General features: G+C 49.2%; 1 protein-coding gene across 24 annotated transcripts in view; it reads right to left on the bottom strand.

Moving 5' to 3' along the window:
- Window positions 1-270: 270 nt before the first annotated feature.
- The window catches only part of DYSF (dysferlin), a 232013-nt gene continuing 210805 nt past the window's right edge, over window positions 271-21478 (bottom strand). For 23 of the 24 annotated variants that reach the window (XM_053587263.1, XM_053587273.1, XM_053587276.1 and 20 more), the window contains 9 exons: window positions 19640-19779; window positions 18509-18597; window positions 18157-18252; window positions 17602-17743; window positions 13607-13706; window positions 7843-8021; window positions 5656-5765; window positions 4157-4304; window positions 271-528 (listed from right to left, as the gene is read on the bottom strand). In XM_053587263.1, the coding sequence (XP_053443238.1) occupies window positions 490-528; window positions 4157-4304; window positions 5656-5765; window positions 7843-8021; window positions 13607-13706; window positions 17602-17743; window positions 18157-18252; window positions 18509-18597; window positions 19640-19779 (1043 nt within the window). In that variant the 3' untranslated portion in view covers window positions 271-489. Of the gene's footprint in view, window positions 529-4156; window positions 4305-5655; window positions 5766-7842; window positions 8022-13606; window positions 13707-17601; window positions 17744-18156; window positions 18253-18508; window positions 18598-19639; window positions 19780-21478 lie in introns of those variants that run through there. The other variant, XM_053587288.1, reaches the window with a different exon arrangement.

The following is a 21478-nucleotide window of genomic DNA, read 5'->3' as shown; positions in this document are numbered from 1 at the left end:
GGAGCAAAAACAAATCCAGGACAGGAGAGGAGGCAGCGGACGCCAGGTCTTTAGGCAGGCCAGACACCAAGCCTGAAAGCCCATCCCACTCCCCCACCAGCATCGTAAAAGAATAAACAGTTCCATGGTGTCCCACACACTGCTTCTGGGCTGCTTCTGCCTTCAAAAGGCTGAGCCAGAAATGGCCCACACCTCCCATGCCCCGAACTACCCCTGCCTTGTGCAGCCACGCCCCATCAGGTACCACAGAAATGCACACATCCACACCACTTTGTGGTACAAACTGTTTTATACTGAAATACATTCAAGCAGATGCTAGGGTCAACATTGGCAACTCTTGGAGCACGTGTGAATCTGTCTGTCTGCCCATCCTGACAGTACAGTCAGGCCGTGGAGGTCTGCAGGAGCTCAGCTGAGCTGGAAGGAGGAGGTAGGCCAGTCCTGGCCGGGAGGGCATCCTATGTCCTGTCCCCCAGGGTAGGAGAATCCTCAGCTGAAGGGCTTCACCAGCTTCATGGCAGCATAGTTCTGGAGAGAGGGACCAGAGACACTTGTGACCCATCAGGGAGTGCAAAGTTGGAGTATGGGGCTGAGCTGCCAGGAGGCAGGGGCTAGGAAAGGAGACCTGTCACTCCTCGACCACCTGCCTGCACTGTGCCCTCACCAGCCACCACCCTACAGGCAGCTCAGCCTTCTACCCTACCTAGTACTCTAGCCAATCAGGTGAGCCAAGCCCTCTGCTCGCAACCTCCCGCCTGGAGACAAGGCCTCCTCAATCACTCTGCTTTCCCCTCCATCAATATGAACACATTCCCATGTTCCAACTGACTGCCAAGAAGACTCTGACCCTCAGGCCTTGGCCTCTCCCATTAGACAAGCACTGAAGGCAGGGCCACAATGCTCCCCTACCCCACAGGAACCCAGGGCTCCCACATCACCACATCCCTGTCCAGAAAGTAGAGAGTTGGGGATGGGCTGCACAGGATGGCCCATGATGCAGACCAGCACAGAGATGGGTCACCCTTGATTAAGCCCTGCGTGGGAAGAACTGACAGAAACCCCCACACACACACCTCTCTTCCATAAAACCGTGAAAACACACACAACACAACACAGAGCTCCTAATTGGGACAGTATGTTCCCTGGTGCCGGCTCAGGAAAGCCAACTCTGGAAACAAAGCCGGCCCTCCTCCCCCGCCAAATCGCCTCCTGCCACCCCACACTGGCCCTGCTCCCAGCTGGCTTTGAGGGGGGAACCAGCAGAAGTCAGACAGGCTTCCCTCCTGCTCCTCTCCTAAGGGGATCTCAAAAAGGGTGAGGGATTAGGCCAACTGGAGGGGAGCAGCCCGGCCATGGGCCCCTCTTCACTAGGCCCTGGTTTGGAGAGATGCAACTGGGCTTCTGCCCCGCAGTCTGAAAGCCAGGTGAGAGTCATGGGGCTTGGCCCTGATTGGTCTGGTACCAGTCAGGTGATGGAGTGACATGAGAGAAGGAGGCAGGATTAGCCTAACTGGAGCAAAGGCCCACAAGCAAAATCAGTGTGCAGCCTCAGAGCCAGGCTGCCCACTTCATCCCTGGACCCCTGCCTAGCATCCAATGCCCACACACCACCTCTAGGAGTCGGGAGAGGAGAGATAAGGGCCAAAGGGTAAAGAGGACTGTCTCCAGAAGAACTCAAAGGACAGTGAAATCACTGCTGGAGCCCAGAAGACAGGGTAAATCTCTGACCAGTGGCCCCCCCCAAAGTGCTACTCTGCTCATCCCCACAAGGCCTGGGGCTGAGGCTGCCCCAGGAATGAGGAAGGGCCACAGGCTGGAGGTGACTGGAAATCTTCCCTTATTCCCCTAGTCAGGCCCCCAGAGATTACGCAGGGCAGGTGCAGGTGGCTGGAGCTGGGGGCAGCCACAGAAAGGGCAGTGGTGATGCCACTGGGGACCTGCTCTTCAGGAGCAGGCTGGCGTGATGCAGCCTCCCAGGAATGGTGAATGTGTTCCCCTAACCACAGTCACAGCTACAGAAGGCCAGAGCCCTCCTCATGCGAACAGAAAGGCACCTGACAAGGCCACACAGGAAGTCACAGGAGCCGACACTCCTGACTGCAGCTGCAGAGCTCTGCACAACTGTGGCTCTGCAAGTGTCACGTGCTCACATGCCGGCTCTCCCTCGGCAGGCCCGGGGCCAGCCCAAGACTGCATTTCTAGCAAGCCGCCTGGTGATGAGGTGCTGCTGGCCCTCAGACTGCACCTTGAGGAACGAGGTCTGCAAGGATTCTCCTCTTAGAAACTTTCCATGCCTCATAATGGAGCATTGATCATACCGGTGGTTTTCCTTAGTCTCTGGTCTCAATGTCTCCCTGGGGGACTGAGAACTCCCCAGTGGCATGAGCCACGTCATCATCCCTTCCTGCCCATAGCTCACACTTACCTCCCAGACACACATGCACACTTAATACAGTCTCCCCGCTAACTGAATGGTGGCCAGCCTCACCCCAGAGGAGAGGGGAGCCCAAGGCAGGCCAGGAGAAGGGAAGAACCACTAGGCAGAAGTCCTGGGGCCTGATCCCAGACCTCAAGCCACCACAGGTGACAGCTTATGCTCCAGAATACCACCCTTCCATGGCCCTGTATCTAACCTTGTAATCTTCCTTTGTTTAAAGAGGCCCCCCAAATCGTACACATTTCAGGTCTCCACAGATCTACCCCTGGACTGCAGTCATATTTTGCCTGTTGACTGCAGCTCTTCTTGCTGAGCCTCAGAAATGTCAGTGCAGAGCCTCAGGTGGCCGTAGCCAGTGTAGAAAGCCTGGCCTATCACCAGATGGAACCTGGACATCCAAACCAGATAGACCTTTCTGCGGCTCCCCATGGCCTATGCTGTTAGGAACTGCATGGATTACTTGCATTTTTAACACCTTTCCTCCTCTGAGGCACACTCTGCTGACACGAGGCATCACTAGCTGCAGTGGGAGAAGGGTCTCCCTCCCTTCCTCATCCGGAAGATTCTTAGATTCAACTGCTTGCCTGGGAGTAGTTCCCTGAGCAACCTGTCTGCTGGGAGATAATGCTCTAGGCTGATGGCCTGGTGCTGTCCAGGACTAAGGCCCCCAGTGGGAAGCGTAGTGAGTCCTGGACTAGGACCTGCACAGATTGCTGTGCAGCTAGAGCCAGTCTCTTTCCCTCTCTGGTGCTTATGTCTTTGCTATTAAAGTCAGGGCAACAGGGGATAATTTCACCACTCTCTCTACTTGCATATTGGTTTGGAATTTTCATATTAAAAAGGTTTTATATTTTTAAAGAACATTAGAAATCAGGTACCAGTCTGACAGCTCTATGATGTTTTCAAAGTCTGAAGTAGCAGAGACTGTGGGGGCTGAAGCATCTTTGGAGTTCCATGATGAGTTATGAGAGCTAAGGAGACACAGGCAGGGACCCCCAGAGCAGGGGGCACAGCTGCTATCTCTGATATGGCCCAGGCAAGCTCTTTGTCTCACATCAGCTGCCTTTCCAAGTGAAAGGGAACCTGAACATGCAGAAGCCAAGCTTCTGGCCAGCTACTTGCTTGCCCCATATTTCCCCCATGCCTACCCTGCTGCAGAAGGCAGGGAACACTCTATCATGGTCTTCAGGTGCATATTGAGACCATCTCCCAGCCCCAGCTCCTCCCTTCTCCTGGACTTAGCAAGGGCTACAGTCAGGACAAAGGAGCCTTCTCCTCTACCCTGCCATCCACACCTTCCCTCCCCTTCTAGACTAGTTCCACATCTCCTTCAAGAAAGTTCCCTGCCCAGCCCAGCCAGAGGGGCCTCATCTTCTGCTAATCCCCAGGGCCTTGCTGCAGACAGCTCTGTCTCCCCATCAAGGGCCAGATTCAGTTTCCTTCATTGGACATGGAGCTTCCCAAGGATAGAACTCCGCAAAGTAGGGGCTTTGTGTCTCTCCCTAAGACCAGGGACTCCCCAAGGACAGAGGCTACCTCCCCCGATTAGACTGGGAGAATCCTTTGAGGACAATGATGGATTCCCCCACTAGACCAAGAGCTTCCCGTGACAGCCTGTGCCTCCCTCTTAGACCAAGAGCTGCCCGGGACAGCCTGTGCCTCCCTCTTAGACCAAGAGCTGCCCGGGACAGCCTGTGCCTCCCCCTCAGGCCTGCTCACCGGGAAGGCATAGACAAAGATGCCCAGGAACAGCAGTAGGATGAAGAGAATGATGAAGAGGATGATGGCGCACCGGAAGCGCCGCCACAGGATGAACTTCATAGTCTTGTACGGGGAGGTGAACCACAGGAAGGAAGTGTCAGGGCGCCTGGAAGCGAGATCCCAGAGGTCAGAGGTCAGCAAAGCACCCTCTACCAGGGGCACTTTCTCCAAACCCTGCTTGTGTCAGCGGGTTGGATAGCCCTGGCCCTCCAGTCTGCCCCCAAACCTGCCCAGCTTCGAGGCCCCAAGCCCTGCCCCTACACTTAGCCCTTTGTGTCTGCACTCCCCTCCCCTGAGACTCTGCCATTGCTGCCACCTGTGCTACCTTCCTCTTCTGGGTGCTGCCAAGCCCTTTGCACCTGCAGAGGCCCAGTTCTCTGCCATCTTCTCCAGGATACCTTTCCTGTCACCCTCTCCCCTTCCTGACTTAATCAGACTACAAATTTGGCAGCTGGGCAGAGCCTTGAAGGCTGCCACATGAGGTGGGCTATGGCCCACTGAGCCCCAGACAAGCCAAGTCACCTGCACAGATGCACATGATTAGTGCATGTTCAAGGAAGTATTGGAGGGAAGAAACCTAGATAGCTGATTTTTCTCACAACCAAGAACCATAATACCTTCCCCTAGGTCAGCCCCATTAACTTGAAAAATGCAGGATTTTGTGTCTTATTCATGGCCCTGTTAACATCTGATTGCATGCCCTGTGTCTGGTGGTCTTTCTTGTCTCTCCTTCCCAGCATCCTGGGGCACAGGTACCTCTCATGACTGCCAGCCCCAGGGCACTCAGGACAACACCCAATTAAGTGAGCCTTCCATGCTAAGTCCAGCTTGACCTACTCAGGCTGGAGGGGAGGTATCCTACAAACGTGGCCCTGCACCCCAACAGCCACCTGCAACTGCCTTCCAAGTATTTTGATCCACACTGGCCTGCCTGGATCCACTGACATAAAGGATATAGGGACTGGCCTCCTCATTTCACAGACAGGAAAATTAGGGCTGAAAGACCATTTGAAAGCCACATTTAACACCACAGGAGAGCAACAGAGCGCAGCTTGATGAGGGGAAAGACCTTGATCAGGCTCTGGAGCCAATCAGACCAGGTTAGGCAATTGCAGCTTCGTCCATTTTCTGAGCTGCAATGACTTTATTTAACTTTGCTGAGATTGTTTCCTCCTCTGTAAAACGAAGATTATAGCCACTATGCAGCAGGGAGGGTTCCATGACACAACATACACACGGCAGTCCACTTGGCACACAGCAAACAGGTACCCTTCTTGAATTAGCTGAGGAGCCCAGTGCTCTCTGGAGTGGTGCCTGCTCCCTGTCCTCAACCTACTGTGTGGCCTTGTATGAGTCACGCCTCTCTCTGAGCCATGTAGGTCTGGTAACCTCTGTGTGGCTGTGCGGTAGGGTCCTCCCAGACTGTGGCCTACACCCCCAGGCCCCTAGGCACTAACCTGGGGTCCTCGAGCTTGGGGTTCATGTTGGGCTCATCCCGACCCTGGCCAGCAGGTCGTTCCTCATGCTCACTTTCTGCTACAATCTCCAGGGTCATTTCCAGCTTGCCCTGCAAGGACAGAGAGAGCCTGGTTAGAAGCACAAAGGTTCTGTCCAGTGGCCACAGAGAAGCCAGGCCACAATAAACATAAGGATCATTTATTATCATTTATTAAAAAAATTGAATAGGGTTGCTCTGATCATAAAAGCATTATCTGCTCCTTATAGAACATTTAGAAACCAAAAACGTAGAAAGAAAGGAGAATACTGCCCCTACTTCCACTACACAGAGACAAGCACTTTAACATTTTTATGCATCATGTTTAATAACTGCTTTTCTCCCAAGTGTATGAAAAATCCTGCTGTGTATACAAGGTCAAACAATTAAGGTCTTGGACTCATCCTAGAAAAAGTGCTACGTACCCCATTGCTGAATATCACTACAGTCACCTTTGAAGTATTCCCTTTGGGAAGCTGTGCACTGACCCCAGTGCCTAGTCTACCCTTCAAAGCACTTTTTCTAGGATGAGTTTGCAAACTGCATTGTCAGACCCCATATATACAGCTATAGAACTGTCTATACAGCTGTATATAATAGCTTTCTATTTCCTCTTAGGAATGTATTTTTTTAAAATACATAAAAAAGTTATGTATTTTTTTAAAGTTTGGTTTGTAATCAATACAAACATCCTATGGGATGGGTGACATAATTTTTTTTTTGCAGTTTTTGGCCGGGGCTGGGTTTGAACCCTCCACCTCTGGCATATGGGGCCGCGCCCTACTCCTTTGAGCCACAGGCGCTGCCCCAATCATAAATTATTTAGTAATCTACTTACTTTAGTTCATTCAGGTTGTTTCCAACTCTTTGATTTGTAAATAATGCTACAATAAACATCCCAGAACCTAGATTTTTTATTTTATCTAATTATCTCTTTAGAAGATATTTTAGAAGTGAGATGACAGAGTCCAAGGGCATAAATAGCATTAAATCTCTTCCTATATGTTATACCACATTGCTTTCCCACAGAGTAAAACCATTAGCACGCCCAGCAAATGTAAATGAAGGGGCTGTCTCTTCATCCTCACCAGCAATGAGCATTTCTACTTTTTACTATAATTTAATAGTCAAAAATATTATCACATTTAAAAATACAATAGTCTCCTCCTTGTCCATGGTTTGGATTTCTGTGGTTTCAGTGACCTGTGGGACAGCACATAAGATATTCTAAGAGAAAGAGAGACCATGTTCACCTGACTCTGATTATAGTATATTGTTATCATTCGATTTTATTTTTATAGTTGTTAATCTCTTACTGTGCCTAATTTATAAGAAGAAAGACCTTTATGGTACGTTCATAAGTACCCAAGAAAACACAGTATACATAGAGTATTCATCATTCACTATTCATTATTCATAGTTTCCAGCATCCCCTGGGGGTCTTGGAACACACCCCCACAGATAAGGGGAGACTGCTATATTCCTTTATCACTAGAGGAACTAATCTTTTTTTAATGTGTGATAGACATTTACAATTCTTCTGTGAATTGTCTGTATGTGCCTTTTTCTCATTTTTCCTTTGAGGTGTTAGTATTTCTTATTGTTATGATTCTTTATATAACAAGGGCATTTTATTTCAAGGACAGATGACTTTAAGGGTTGACTGGCTGCCTGTTGTTCCTAAGTAAACTTTCAGGGATTAATTCCCTCCCCATGGCTGCTTTGAACTTAGGGACAGGATGGTTCTCCCGGGTCCTCCAATCACCTTCCTAAGCAGACCTCTCAGCAAGGAAAGTAGAACAAGGATGGTCCCTCAAACGGGCTTGCTTTGTTGGAAGCAAAGGACACAACCACGTCCCTTCACCCAGGAGGCCAGATCAGAGGGGAATCCGGGACACAGATCTCTGACAAAGCCCATGAGCAGAGCACAAACAGGGTCATCTTTGGATTTAAGTAGGCTTCTCCCGGGATGTGGGCCTTGAGGGAGAGGAAGGCTGGGAATTGGAGGGGCAGAGGGAGAATGCCTTGGAAAACAGAGACAACGAGGGTCGGAGAAAGAGGAGGAACTGTAGGCACACACATAGGCCTGGTGGTTTCTATGGAAGAAGGTGCCGCTGCCCTCCACGGAGGCTGAAGGTAGCAGACTCACCGCCAGTATCTTCTTCTCACCCTCTTCTGCTATACATGGCCACCAGCCCTTCACTGTCTTCTGCTCAAAAAGGGACACAAACCATTCCGGGTGGAAAGTGTCATCCAGCTGGTCCAAGGAGCACTTCTCAGCTGTCTTGGCTGGCTTGGGCATGCGGTTGAGATCCAGCTGCAGGGAGCCTGCGACACAGAGATGTTCTCTGGCTGCATGTTTCTCAGTTAGTGCCAGCCTGTGGCTACCCTGAGGCAGGGCAGGCTCAAAAAAACTCACGGTCACCCCCGCTATCATCAGCTGCCATCCATGGCTGAGCCGTGGGTACAGTCCCACAAACTCTCCCTCTCCCCAGCCATGGTCTCTCTTTCCATCCTACCGCTTCCCAGACATCTGTCCATGCATCCACGTACCCCTCAATTCTAACAAAGCCACCCACCCCTTCAACTATTCACCTTACTATGTATAAATCCATTCATATACCCATTGTCTACATGTACCCATCCATCAATTTTTAATTGTTTTTATCATGATAAAATATATACAACAAAATTCGTCATGTTAACCATTTTCCAGTGTTGAATTCAGTGGCATTAATTACAGTCACAATGTTGTGCAACCATCACCACTATTCCAAAACTTTTTCATCTCCCAAGCCAAAACTCTGTAGCCGTTAAGCAATAACACCCCATTCTTCCCTCCCTGACCCCCTGTATATTCTAATCTATTTTCTGTCTCTATGAATTTGCCCCTTCTAGATAATTCCCATAAGCGGAATCATATAATATTTGTTCTTTTGTGTCTGTAGCATAATGTTTGCAAGGTTCATCTACGTTGTCGTATATATTAGTACTTCATTCTTTTTTATAGTTGAATAATATTCCAATGTATGTGTATACAGTTATTTCCCTAATCTGAAAACTCAAAATCTGAAATGCTCCAAAATCTGTAAGTTTTTGAGTGCAACAGGATGCCACAAGTGGGAAATTCCACATATAAGCACTTAACACACTTGGTTTCATGCACAAAATTAAGAATTTTGTTTAAAATTATCTTCAGGCAATGGGTATAAAGTATATTTAGACTTGGATCCCATCTCCAAAATATACCATTATGTATGCAAATATTCCAAAATCCAAACACTTCTGGTCGCAAGCATTTTGGATAAGGGACACTCTACCGATACCACATTTTGTTTATCCATTCATCTGCAGTAAACCAGTAATCAATGGTAAGGATGCTTGAGCTGTCTTTATCAGTAAGGATGCTTGAGCTGTCTCCATCATGTGACTAAATATTGCAATAAACATTGATGTGCAAATGTCTAAGCCCATTTTCAATTCTTTGGGTGTATTCTGAGAAGTAGGATTCCTGGGTCATCCTGATAATTCTGTGTTCAGTTTTTCCAGTAACCACCAAACTTTTTTCCATAGCAGTTGTATCATTTTACATTTGTACACCAGCAATATACAAGGGTTTCAATCTCTCCACGTCCTCACAACATTTGTTACATTCTGTTTTGTTTTGTTTTTGTTTTTTTTTTTTTGAGACAGAGCCTCAAGGTGTCGCCCTGGGTAGAGTGTCATGGCCTCACAGCAACCTCCAACTCCTGGGCTTAAGCGATTCTCCTGTCTCTGCCTCCCAAGTAGCTGGGACTACAGGTGCCCGCCACAACATCCGGCTATTTTTTTTCTTTTTTGGTTGCAGCCATCATTGTTGTTTGACGGGCCTAGGCTAGATTGAAGAGGTATCTCATTGTGGTTCATCCATCAGTCCTTTTCATTTACCCATCTAGTTATCCAAGCAGTTATCTTTTCATATTGTTTCATCTCATCCATTTTATCCATCATCTTCCCATCTACCTCCAGCTACTATTAGGTTGAACCATACAAAAATGTTCATATTCAACTATCTTTGACCTATAAAAATAGCAAATTCATGTGTTTTCACCTATTCCAATCATAACAACATGATAGAGTCAATGGATTTGACCAGAGGTTATTGAAAGGATCAAGAGAAATCTATCAAAAAGTTATTTTATGAAGTCAAAGTAAAGAAATTCTTAAATAATAGATTTTTTTAATTTGGAATGTTCAGTTACTATAACTGAATATTTGGTGTTTGTTTGTTTGTTTTTGAGACAAAGTCTCACTATGTCACCCTTGGTAAAGTGCCATGGCGTCACTGCTCACAGCAACCTCCAACTCTTGGGCTTAAGCAATTCTCTTGCATCAGTCTCGCAATAGCTGGGACTACAGGCCCCCGCCACAATGCATGGCTATTTTTTTTTTTTTTGCAGTTGTCATTGTTGATTTTAGCTGGCCCAGGCTGGGTTTGAACCCACCAGCCTTGGTGTATGTGGGCAAAACCCTACTCACTGAGCTAAAGGCACCACCTATAACTGAATGTTTGATCTAAGTTATTTGTCTAGATTTCTTTCTTTCCACTCATTCATTGATCCATTAATCCTTCCATCTATCCATCTGCTTCAACCTAACTATCTACATTCCTCTAGTCCACAGCTACCATTTGTTGAGCACTATATCTATTCATTAATCAAGTTATTATTCCATCTGTCCACTTGTTCAACTCTGTATCAGCATTTATCTATCTTTCTACAAACCCAAATAACTCCCCTTCCCTCCAGTACAGATGAATGCTTATTTCTCACTTAGAATATAGCGCCAATATAATAGTAAGTAAATATTATAGTAAGGATAGTAAGCCCTTCCCACCACACATAGACAAAATTATACCAACTTCACTGTAAGGAAGCACTAGGTTATCTCTGGGTAGCAAGATTATAGATGCTTATCTATTATCTTTAAAATTAAAAGTTGATAAATATTCAAAACAAAAAAATATAATTAGAAAACACCTATAAAGATGGACAAGAGAAATCTCGTGGAGTTAAAAGGTAGTATTTGTTAATGTTTTTTGCTTTGTTTTGTTTTTTAAAAAACAAAGTCTCTTGCTCTCTTGCCCAGACTAGAGTGCTATGGGATCAGCTTCGCTCACAGCAGCCTCAAACTCCTGAATTCAAAACAATCCTCCCGCCACAGCCTCCTAAGTAGCTGGGACCACAGGCACCCTCCATGATATTGGCTAATTTTCCATTTTTAGTAGAAACAGGGTCTCAATCTTGCTTAGATTGGTTTTGAACTCCTGAGCTCAAGGGATCCCCCATGTCTCTGCCTCCCAGATGCTAGGATTACAGTTATAGGCCACTGCGCCTGGCCTAATAATGGCTGTATTACGTTTCATTTTTAAAGACAAAGGATAAACCTATTTATTTCAAACCCTGTTTTCTCACTTAATAAAAATGCTGGGAAGTTTTGTTTTTCTTTTAAAGTATGTAATTAAAAGCATTCCAAAAAATTAAAAGCATATTTAAAAAAAGAGAAATTATTTGCAATGTATCTTTAATATATAAAAAGCCCTGAAAATCAATAATAAAAGATGAGCACCCTAAAACCATGAAAAAGAAAATCCTACAATAATATAGATAATACATATATTTTTTAAAGTTCTACCTTACAATAAAGAAATGCAAATAAAAATTAAAATGACCTGTCCTATTGGCATTTTTTTTAATGTGATAGTAGTAGCAGAAGTTTAGGAAAATAGCAACCTTATACAAACAAGACACAGGTGGGAAGACAAACAAGTAAACCTCTAGAGAGCCATTGAACAAAATGTTTCCAAAACCATTAAAATACACAAAGATTCTAACAAATCTACTTCTCAGACTTAAGGGAAAAGATGCACAGAGGGTCTAACAACGTATGTGTCACTGGGATTAAAAAGCCTGGCGGTGACCTAAATACCCACCAAGAGAAGATGAACTAAGCACAGAGGGTCCATCTGTATGTTGGAAACTCAGGCAGGCATTAAGTGTGATGATGCAGATACAAATGTAGATAGATAGCTACTGACCAGAAAGAATGTTCTTGAAATACTAAGTTTTCAAAAGGAAATCAGGATATAAAATAGCAGGTATAATAGAAACCTATTTGTATACACATGAATATACCTAATGTGCCCCATGTGGATGCAGGTGTCTATGTAAGACATACATATAATATGCATATTCTTGTTTATATCTGGAATACCGTATAATAATACACACCAAAAAGTCAGTGGAGGTTACCTCTGGGTGGTGAGATTAAGCGGGGAGGACCATTGCTTATCTGTATTTTCTAATTTTTCTGCAGGAATTTTGTACAGAATAATAAGTAAAATAGCAAAAGTCAAATTTGATGCCACCCTTTTTCTGCCCTGTCTCTTTTATAGTGAAGTCCTTTATACGCCTTTGACTTGGGCAAGTGTGCAGGGCGGGGCAGGCAGAAGCCACCCTGGGCAGGCAGCTCTCGCCCCACTGCTGAGACCAGTGTCCCAGAACACTCCATGCAGGTGCCCAAGGGCTTGGCAAAAACCAAGTCACCTTTCTGCAACCAAGGGCCACCCAAACAGGGCTTTAATGATCTGAGGCCACTCTGCTCCCAAGGGGCAGAGCGGAGCTAGAATCCAGGGCTCCCAACTTCCCAGGTTGCCTTTTTCTATAGGTTCACTTTTTTTAAAATTGAGGTAAAATTCACATTACATAAAATTCACCACTTTAACCATTTTAAAGTATACAAATTAGTGGCTAATAGTATATTCACACAGTTATGCTACCATCACCATCATCTAATTCCAGAACATTTTCATTACCCCCCAGAAGAAACTCCATGCCCATCAGCAGTCACTGCCCATTCCCCTCCTCTGCCCCCAATTCCTGGCAACCACTAATCTGTTTTCCATCTCTATGGATGTGCCTATTGCAGATATTTCATATACATGGAGTCACACAGTACTTGTCCCTCTGTGTTGGGCTTTTTTTGCTTAGCATGTTTTCAAGGTTCATCCATGTTGTAGGATGTATCAGTATTTTGTTTCTTTTTATGGCTGAACAATATCCCATTGTATGGGTAGACCACTTTTTCAGCATTAACCTGTATAGTCATGACAGGGCCATTGAACTCAGCTCCTCTCCCAGATCAGCCTGCTGGTCCCCTCCTGGTCCCCATCTCCTACCCCTGCAAGGACACCATCCACCCACCTGCTCTTAGCCCAGAGCTCCCTGCTCTCCAGCTCAGGACTTCAGCACAGCCCTTCCCCACCAGAGCCCTGTCTGAGAGCATGGGCGTGGAACCCATGTTTGGTCATTTGGTCAGTCACTCAGTGCAAGGGTAAAGAGTGACATGAGCCCTTGACAGACTGGGGTGGGGGGGCATCCTGTAGAGCAAGCGTCCTCAAACTTTTTAAACAGGGGGCCAATTCACTGTCCCTCAGACCATTGGAGGGCTGAACTATAGTTTAAAAGAAAAACTATGAACAAATTCCTATGCACACTGCACATATCTTATTTTGAAGTAAAAAAACAAAACGGGAACAAATACAATCACACCGCCTCATGTGGCTGGCAGGCCGCAGTTTGAGGACCCCTGCTGTAGAGTGTGAAGCATACAGCTGGCTTCAACCTGTGCTTCCCTGCCTTCCTTTCCTGAGTCCCACCATCCCCATGGCCCAGGGTCCCAGGCCACCTCCCATCACTGTGTGTCACACATCTCACTCAGCCTGGGGACCCCACAACCTTGAGCTTCCTGAAGGCAGAAAGTAGGATACCCCCCTGCTAGGCTTCCCAAAGGATCCAAACCAGTGGCACAGGCCCAGTGGGGGTTCTGGGATAGCTCTTGATGTGCAGAGGAGGACTGACAGAAATGATGCTTACCCAGAAAGTCATCAAAGGAGAACTTGTCGTTGTCCCAGATCTGGAGTACCACATGTGCTGGGATTTTGCTCTCTGTCTTGTCCAGCCTCCAGAAGGCATCCTGACCCAGAGTGGGAGCAGATAAGGAAGCAGAGAAGCACAGTCAGAGAGGCAGTGGAACAGTGTCCCCAGGAGTCTTGCGAGAGCCAGATCCTGGTGGAAGACTGAAAAGGCACTGTACAAAGTCCCAAAAGGGTACCAGGCAGGCTCACTTCACACATGATGGCTCCTTTAATCCTCCCAATTCTGTAAATAAAGGTAATCACTCCCATTGCACAGATTGTGAAGGACAGGCTTGGAGAAGTTAAAGGAATTTGCCCAAAGTCTGACCACTAATAATAATATTAATATTGTACTGCCTATGTGTCAGCCCTCTGCCACTATGGGTTCGGTTAACCTTCCAACAACTTAAAGGAGATGCTATTTTTACAACTGAGGAAAACAAAGAAAGTAATTAGTCCAAGGTCACACAGCTTGGATTCAAACCCAGGCAGCCAAGTTCCAGAGTCCTGCTCTGCACATTTGATCTCTAGGTCAGAGCCGGCTGGCTGAGAACCTAGGGGACCCCACCTTCCCCGGCTGTTGCTAGCAGGATCCCCCAGTTGCACTGCTGTAAGCAGCTGGCACTGGAACCCAGACCCTGGCTCCTCCCTCTGCACCTCACCTGCCTGCACCCCCGAGGCTTTCCCCAGGAGAAAGCTAAAGCCCACGGGCTGGGAAGGGAGAAGAGGGGCCCTTATCACCCACTTCACTCCCTCAGACCAGCTCTGCCCAGGACAAGGTTATCTTGGGCTTCTTCCCACAGAAGCGTCCTGGAGCAACTGAGAGATGTGGGATGGGACACAGGGAGGCTTGGGTTCCTCCTGGGGCCCAGCCATGCTTCACTCAAAGCATTGTCACTGAGGCTTTCACATCAGCTTGTTCTCTGTTATGTCACTATAGCTGTCCCTGGGTAGGTAGCAAGGACCGGAAGCAATCTTACCAATCTGCAGGTAGTGGGTACCAGGTACCAAGCATCAGGTCAGAGCAGGGCCCTGGACCCAACTCTGTGGAGGATAGGCTCCTCACTGCTGACAACACAGAGTTTGTCTGGCCTTGGATGCCTGGTAAACACAGCCTTGCCGCCCAGCCAGGGCTTGCTGTGGCCACCCCAGCCTCAGAGGCTGTCCAGGCACATCCTAGTGAGCTCCAGAATCTAAGACCATGACCACTGGCCCCCGAGGAATGAGCACCCAGCCTCAGGCCAGACTGCTGCCCGGACTGAGGAAGGGGCTTAGTCCCCAGTGGGCCCCTTGCCCCCAGCCCTCTGTCTGGTGCCTCCCCCCTTCCGGCCTCAACCCCCAGCCCTTCTGCAGGTGCCTCCCTCCTCTGGTGAGCTTTTATGGCCCGCTCCACAGGCCCGCCTGCACAGGGCCGGCATCCTCCGCTCCTCTGGCCGGCTTGGTTTATGGGCTCGGTAATGAGCCAGAGGTTCAAACGGCCCCTGGTGGGAGCAGCTGGGCTGGGGCTCCAGCCTGGAGAACGAGCCCCCCCAGGTCCCTGGTGCTCATTATGCTCCTGGCCTGGGCCCTTTTACTAGCTGTTTATTTGCAGGGTGGGTGCCTGACGTGCAGGCGGGCCCCAGTGGGCATGCTGGGCTCCAGGTGGGGAGCTGGGCCGGGCGACCAGTGGTGGTTCAAAGCAGCTGGATGAAAGGAGACCTTGTACTTTACGACAGTCTCGTCTGGTTAATGGGGTCCCTGGAGGGCCTGCCTGCCAGAGGCCCTGAACCTCATGGCAGAGGGCTGGCTCTGCAGCAGGCCTGGAGAGCCACAGGCTGTGCAGTGCCCCTGTGCCAAGCCATCCCAGACTCAGCCTTCACCCCAGACCAGCTAATTGGTGCCCCACTGTGGGCCGGCTCTGCCTGCATCCCAGGTCCTTTCTCCCACAGAGGGATGCTGACTGCCTTGCAGGTGATTTCAGAACCACCCAACCTCCTCTCTAACCTTCAACCCACCTCCCTAGAGCCTGGTGTCATACAGAGTTCCCATCCCCAGCCTCTCCTTGGACTCCTTAACTCTCCCCACCCCTTCATCCTCCTGGTCTGGCCCAGACTGTCAGGCCAAGCTGCTCCTTCCAAGTCTTCAAACCCCCTCTTCCCCTGGATTCCCCACTGTGAGTCAACACACTGTCTCCTTCCTTCTGACCAGAGACTACAATACACTGCAAATTCTTAGTCAGCAGCCCCCAGGGGCCCTCGGACCTGCCAGGTAACACTCCTCTGTGCCACCAGTCAGCATTGCAGCCCCTCCCTCTCTTCTCCCCCTCTCTCACTCAGCCTAACAGCCATTTCCAGCCTTTGCCATTTGTCTCAAATCACCTGCCACAATGCCAAACTATCTCCTCTTACTTCAGAGAAAAAAAACCAGAACCTCCCTTCCTGCCACTCCTTGCCCACACTGCCACCTGCCACAATGCGGGGCTACCCCACCCCCCACACTTCTCAGGCTGGGTTCCCCATCCACAGGAGCCACTTGCCGGTGAGCCCCAGAAATGGTCTGCAGAAGCATGATGCCCTTCTATGTCCCCATCCTCTGAGGTCCACAGAAAAGGGAGTGAGGCACTGAACACAGGCAAACAGGACTGGACCCACGCACAGTCTGCGCTTTCCTTGACTTCATAGAACCACTGCTAAATTCTGCTTTCTGGCAGTCACTACACCGCAACCCCTGGGCTAAATAATCCATCAAACCATGTCTAATCCATGTTTTCTTTTGTTTGATGCCTTCAGAATGTTCAGCAGAACATTTTCGTTTCTTTAAAGTATGGAGGATCCTGCATGTTGGGCTGGGAGGGTCATGTGGAAAGGATGTAAGAAGAGAATGAAGAAGAGACGGGCACTCAAGTGCATCGTGTATGTCCCTCTTCAGGCCACTCACTTCTGACCTCAGGACGGAAGGAAGAGGCACAGAAGCTTCTAGGCTTGAAGCCTTGCGCCACCTCTGGAAGGAAGTCGGGGAGTAGAACCTAAACACCAGAAAGGCATTTACCCGGCGCAGCAGGAGAGCACCTGGAGCAGAAAGTGATGCCAGGTGGGACGAGTGGGCAGCACTCCAGCACTCCTGAGCCCCTCACTGCCCGCAGCACCCCTTCCTGAGCTCTGGTGGCTGCTCTTTGAGAGTAGGCCTGGTGCCACCAGGAGGAAGCCAGCTGCCCTCAAGCACTCCCATTTTGGGGATAAAAAGTCGATGGCCCAGAGGAGACCTGAACTAGGAGACGCAAAGACTGAAGCCCCCAATCCACACCCGTCCTGGGGTGTTCCACCTCCGGTGAGAGGTGAGGAGTGGAGAAAGGAAGGCATCAGCTTCAGGACCAGATGTGCGGTCACTTCTAGTGACTGGTCAGCTCAGAAAGTGACCACAGGCACCAGACACAGATATTGGGATCCAGGCAGCGGGAGAGACTTAGCCAAGCACTCCCGATCCTGGGGACATGATGTGCAGGCCTGGCTGGCCCTCTGGGGAAGCTGCTCCTGTGGGGTCTGCCACACTGCCCCTTTGAAGGTCATGCTAGGTTTCTGAGACTGTCAACCTTAGAGCCAATGGTGACAGCTCTGCTGTTGATGGCAAAGAGGGAAGAAGAAAACAAAGAAGTGGGGTGGTGAGGTCAAGGGGATGCTTTGTTAGTAAACATAGCAGTAGTAGTGCCATGAATGATAGCACAGTATAATAGTGACATGGGCAACGAAGGTGACATGTGTGGGCAGTGGTGGGCCGTGGAAGTGACATGAGCAGAGATGGGCAGTGATGGTGACATGAACAGTGGTGGTGGGTACCACGCAGGGATGGTGTTGGTAGCATATGGTGTGGAGCACTGCTGAGGTTGTGACACCAGCCCACTCATCACTTGGTCAGGGGGTCGTGCTGGCATTAGTAAGCACTGGGACTGGCACCATCGGGAGACAGAAGGTCACTCACCTTCTTGGCGATGATGCAGACTTGCTCAGCTGGCAGGTAGTCAAAGGGGAAAATGAACCTCCAGTTAAAGTTGCCCTCGCCTCCCAGGGAGCGATAATGCACATCTGTCTTTTGCTTGTGTTCTTCAAAGCCGATCATCCAACTAGATGTACGTGATTTAACAGAACATTTTTCATCAAGATTCCCAACACAGTGTACATCCTCAACTTGGCCAAGCAGGGAATTAAGAAGGTAAGTGAGCTTGGAAATTATTTTGCAAAAATAATCCCCAGGAAATCTGCATGATGCACACACTGTGCCATAAGTTTGAAAATGTCAACTTCTCAGCCACTCTTGAAGGGTGTCCTCACACCTTTAAGTTCTACCAAAGGTTTAGTGAAGCAGAAGAAGTCTGGTGGGAGAGCAATTTCCCAAAGGCAGAGCCGACCCTGTGTACCCCTCCTTCGAAACTTATTCGCTTTGCCCTTCCCAGTACCCAAAGTCCCCACTGGGCTAGACCCGAAGGGAACAAAGACGACACAGTGAGCTGGGACCAGGGGGACAGTGGGTTCCTACCCTTTCACATAAATGTCGCTCATCTTCTCCCCCGTGATGCTGAGGTCATCCAGGATCACATCTCTGGTGTTCCAGATGATACAACGCAGGAAAAACCTGGGGAGAACAATGACTCCTATCTGCATAGATTTCCTACCAAAGGGTGGGAAGTCCTTGGCTGAGAAGCCAAAAGCCCACTTACCTGAGAAGACTAGACACCTGCCTAGCTGGACACCTGGCCAGACCCAAACAAGAGCTGCACTCTGTGGCCCAAGTGGCTCGAAGCCTGGCCAAAGAGTGACCTGGTTCCACCCACAGCAGGTTGTGACCCTCCCCCACCCAGCTCAGCTCAGAGCCCAGTTGGCCAAGTCACCTTCTGGCTCTTCGGGGAGTGATGTTGAAGGGAGGTCCAGGCCGCCCCAGGGCCTTCGGAAACAGGTCGACCCACATCTGCAGCTTCCCCTGTGAAGACAGGGGCCCATTCTCTCTCCACCCTTTCCTTCAACCAGCAGTCACCAAGCACCTGCTCTGTGCCAGATGCTGGGGGAATAGGGCAGAGAAACCCCAGCCCTGCAATGTGGGGACCCTACACAAGGGATTCCCGGGACTCCAGGGCTGACTGCAGAGGTGAGCCACAGCCCCATAGGCTACTAGCTTGGGCCTATGCCTGGGGGTAAAGGGTCAGGAAAGGTTTCTCAGATATGGTGATGGTTGAGCTAAGTCTTGGTGACCAGGAGAATGGTATGTGCAAAGTTGTGGCCAGTTAGGAGGGCTCAGGTGTCCCCGACAGGACATGACCCCCCTACTGCCCCTCAGACCCCTTTTTCTCTACAAGCCAGATGTGATTTTTGTCCCATGTTAGAGAAGAAGAAGCGAAAGTTGCTTCTGCAGGGTAAGTTTCCACACCTGCTATGCTAGTCTAGTGGGGGCTGGTAGCCAAAGACCTCGGGAAGCGAGAGCTGCGTTCCAGACAACAGGGATGAGTCGTCTGGCATTCACAGGCACCTTCATGGCTCACTTTGCCTGTAACCTTGTCTTTTCTTCCTCCTCCCCAAACCAGCTCTGAGCTCACTTCCTCCCCTGGTCACTGTCCCAAGCTTGCTATCTGTGCTCACCCCCCTGCCAATCACTGCAACCCAGCACAGGGCCAGCCATCTGAGACTGAGTCACTGACAGATGGCAGTGGGGCGGGGGCCCCCTGAGGCCGGGATGAAACAGCAGGCTGAGAATTCGGGCAGGAGTCAGGGGCTGGGCCTATGCAGGGATGAAGGAGGTGGCTCAGATTTGTTCCCCAGGCTCTGAGGGCTGGAGGCAGCCAGAGGAGGCTGGGCTCTAGAGATCCTATCACAGGTCAACAGTGGCAGCCACTTAGACTCAAGAACAGGTCAAGGAAGGACTGACCAAAACCCAAGGTCCCTAATGGTTCCTCTGTGATATTCACATTCTCCTTGGGGTGGGACTGTCTAAGTTGGAGGACTCTGTCGCCCAAGGGTTGAGGTCCTACCTGCTCAATGTCTGGCTGCAGTGGGCTGTAGAGGGGCCGTGACTCCACATGCTCTGGGACCAGGCCTTGCTGCTGAAGGACATGCAAAGCCAAACGCTCTTCCACTGGGCCCAGGTGTGGGTTTGGGATCATGCCAGCCTCTGTCCCAGAAAGAAGACAGAAAAGTTGCAGGAGCCAGGTGAGGGAGAGAAAGCAGGAGGGTGAGCAATGAGCAGCCCCAGTGAGCAGGCTGAGGAGGGCTGCCATAAGCCACTGTAGTCTCACCCCAAGCCCAGGCACACTTGGTCTGGTTCTCTCTCATATCCCACTTTCTGTAGCGGATTTCCTAGCCCTTGCTATCAATGGGCTCCAGGCATAAAATCCAGACTCACTATTGCCACCATTTCTACCAAGCCTCTTCTGTAAGAGTTCTTCTTCCTCTTTTCCACCAGTATTAATCATTCTCATCTGCCAAAGCCCACCCTTTCCGGGAAGCCCTCCCTGACTGCTCCCAACTCTGAGTCTCAGCAGATCTGGCGACCTAGCATTGTTAGTACTATTCTCTGGCTCATGTAACTCATTCTATTAGTAGCAGTAGCTAAAATAATTGTAAGAACAGAAAATACTTCCAGAGCAGGACCCATGTGCCAAGCATTGTTCTTCATGGATATTAGCACATTTAATTCTATAATGTCCCTGTAAGGTAAGTGTTGTAATTACCCCCATTGTATAAACGAAAAATCTGTGTGGAAAAGCAAAATAACTAAGAAAATGCTATGAAAGCTATGTTAACTAGTGTGATGAAAATGTGTCAAACGATCTATGAACCAAGTGTATGGTGCCCCATGATCATATTAATGTACATAGCTATGATTTAATAAAAATTAAAAAAAAGAAAAGCCACACAGCTAGGAAGCTGAGATCACATGCTCATTTAGGAAAGATGCAAAACTAGTCCCATGCTATCCCCTGGGACTTCCCAGATACAACTCCTCCCTGACAGGGTGGGCCAAAGATTGGTGCTATAGGTGGGGAGAAGATATGGGGTAGCCCTGACCTGAGCACCCAGCCAATCAGCTAGCAACCTGAACTTGGAGCCTTGATTTGAGGGTGATGGTGGTCCACATGCATCTACACGTACACATGCACACACAGGTGCATGCCCCCAGGTGAGCCCACACACACCAACTCAGATTCTCATGTACACACACACATTAACCTATCAGACCTGCCCCGCCTATGTTAAAGGAACCTCCCCCGCCAAAAGCAAGATGCCCCAGAAGGAATCTGGCTCTGCTCCTGACTGGCCGGGCGACATTGGGCAGGTCATTAACCACTCTTGGCCTCAATGGCTTCACTGTAAAAACAGACAGATGTTAGACCTTACCATCTCTAGCTTTCTGGCTTTTGTTTCCCAGACTTTATGACCATGAGCCCTGGTCCGTATGATAAAGTTGCTCACAGACTAGTAGAAGGAAATGAGACTACCCTCAAAACAGATGCATGTTCTATTGGGGAAAAGCCTGGGGGTTGGGATGCCTAATGGTTGAGCCTGGTTCAGCCACAACCTGAGAGAGTCAGTAAACCAGAACAAGGAGGAGGGGGATGGCAGATGGGGCATCAAAGCCATCATTCCACTTTTATAACCTTGGCACCAGCTCTGACTTCAAACACATTGAAGCAACCAGGAGGTGAGGGGCTAGCTGGGCCTGTAAACACCTCCAAGGAGGCTGAGCTGCTCTGGGTGGGTGATACAGACCTGTGGGCATCTCAGACACACAGAGAGCACATGGCAGGATTCCCAGCCGAGAGTGCTGTGCAGAACTGGGTGACAGGGGAGGGGGTGAGGGACTACAGGGT

The sequence above is a fragment of the Nycticebus coucang genome, chromosome 4 (genome assembly GCF_027406575.1).
Source record: "Nycticebus coucang isolate mNycCou1 chromosome 4, mNycCou1.pri, whole genome shotgun sequence".
Lineage (NCBI taxonomy): Eukaryota > Metazoa > Chordata > Mammalia > Primates > Lorisidae > Nycticebus > Nycticebus coucang.
This window is presented reverse-complemented; position numbering and strand designations above follow the sequence as displayed.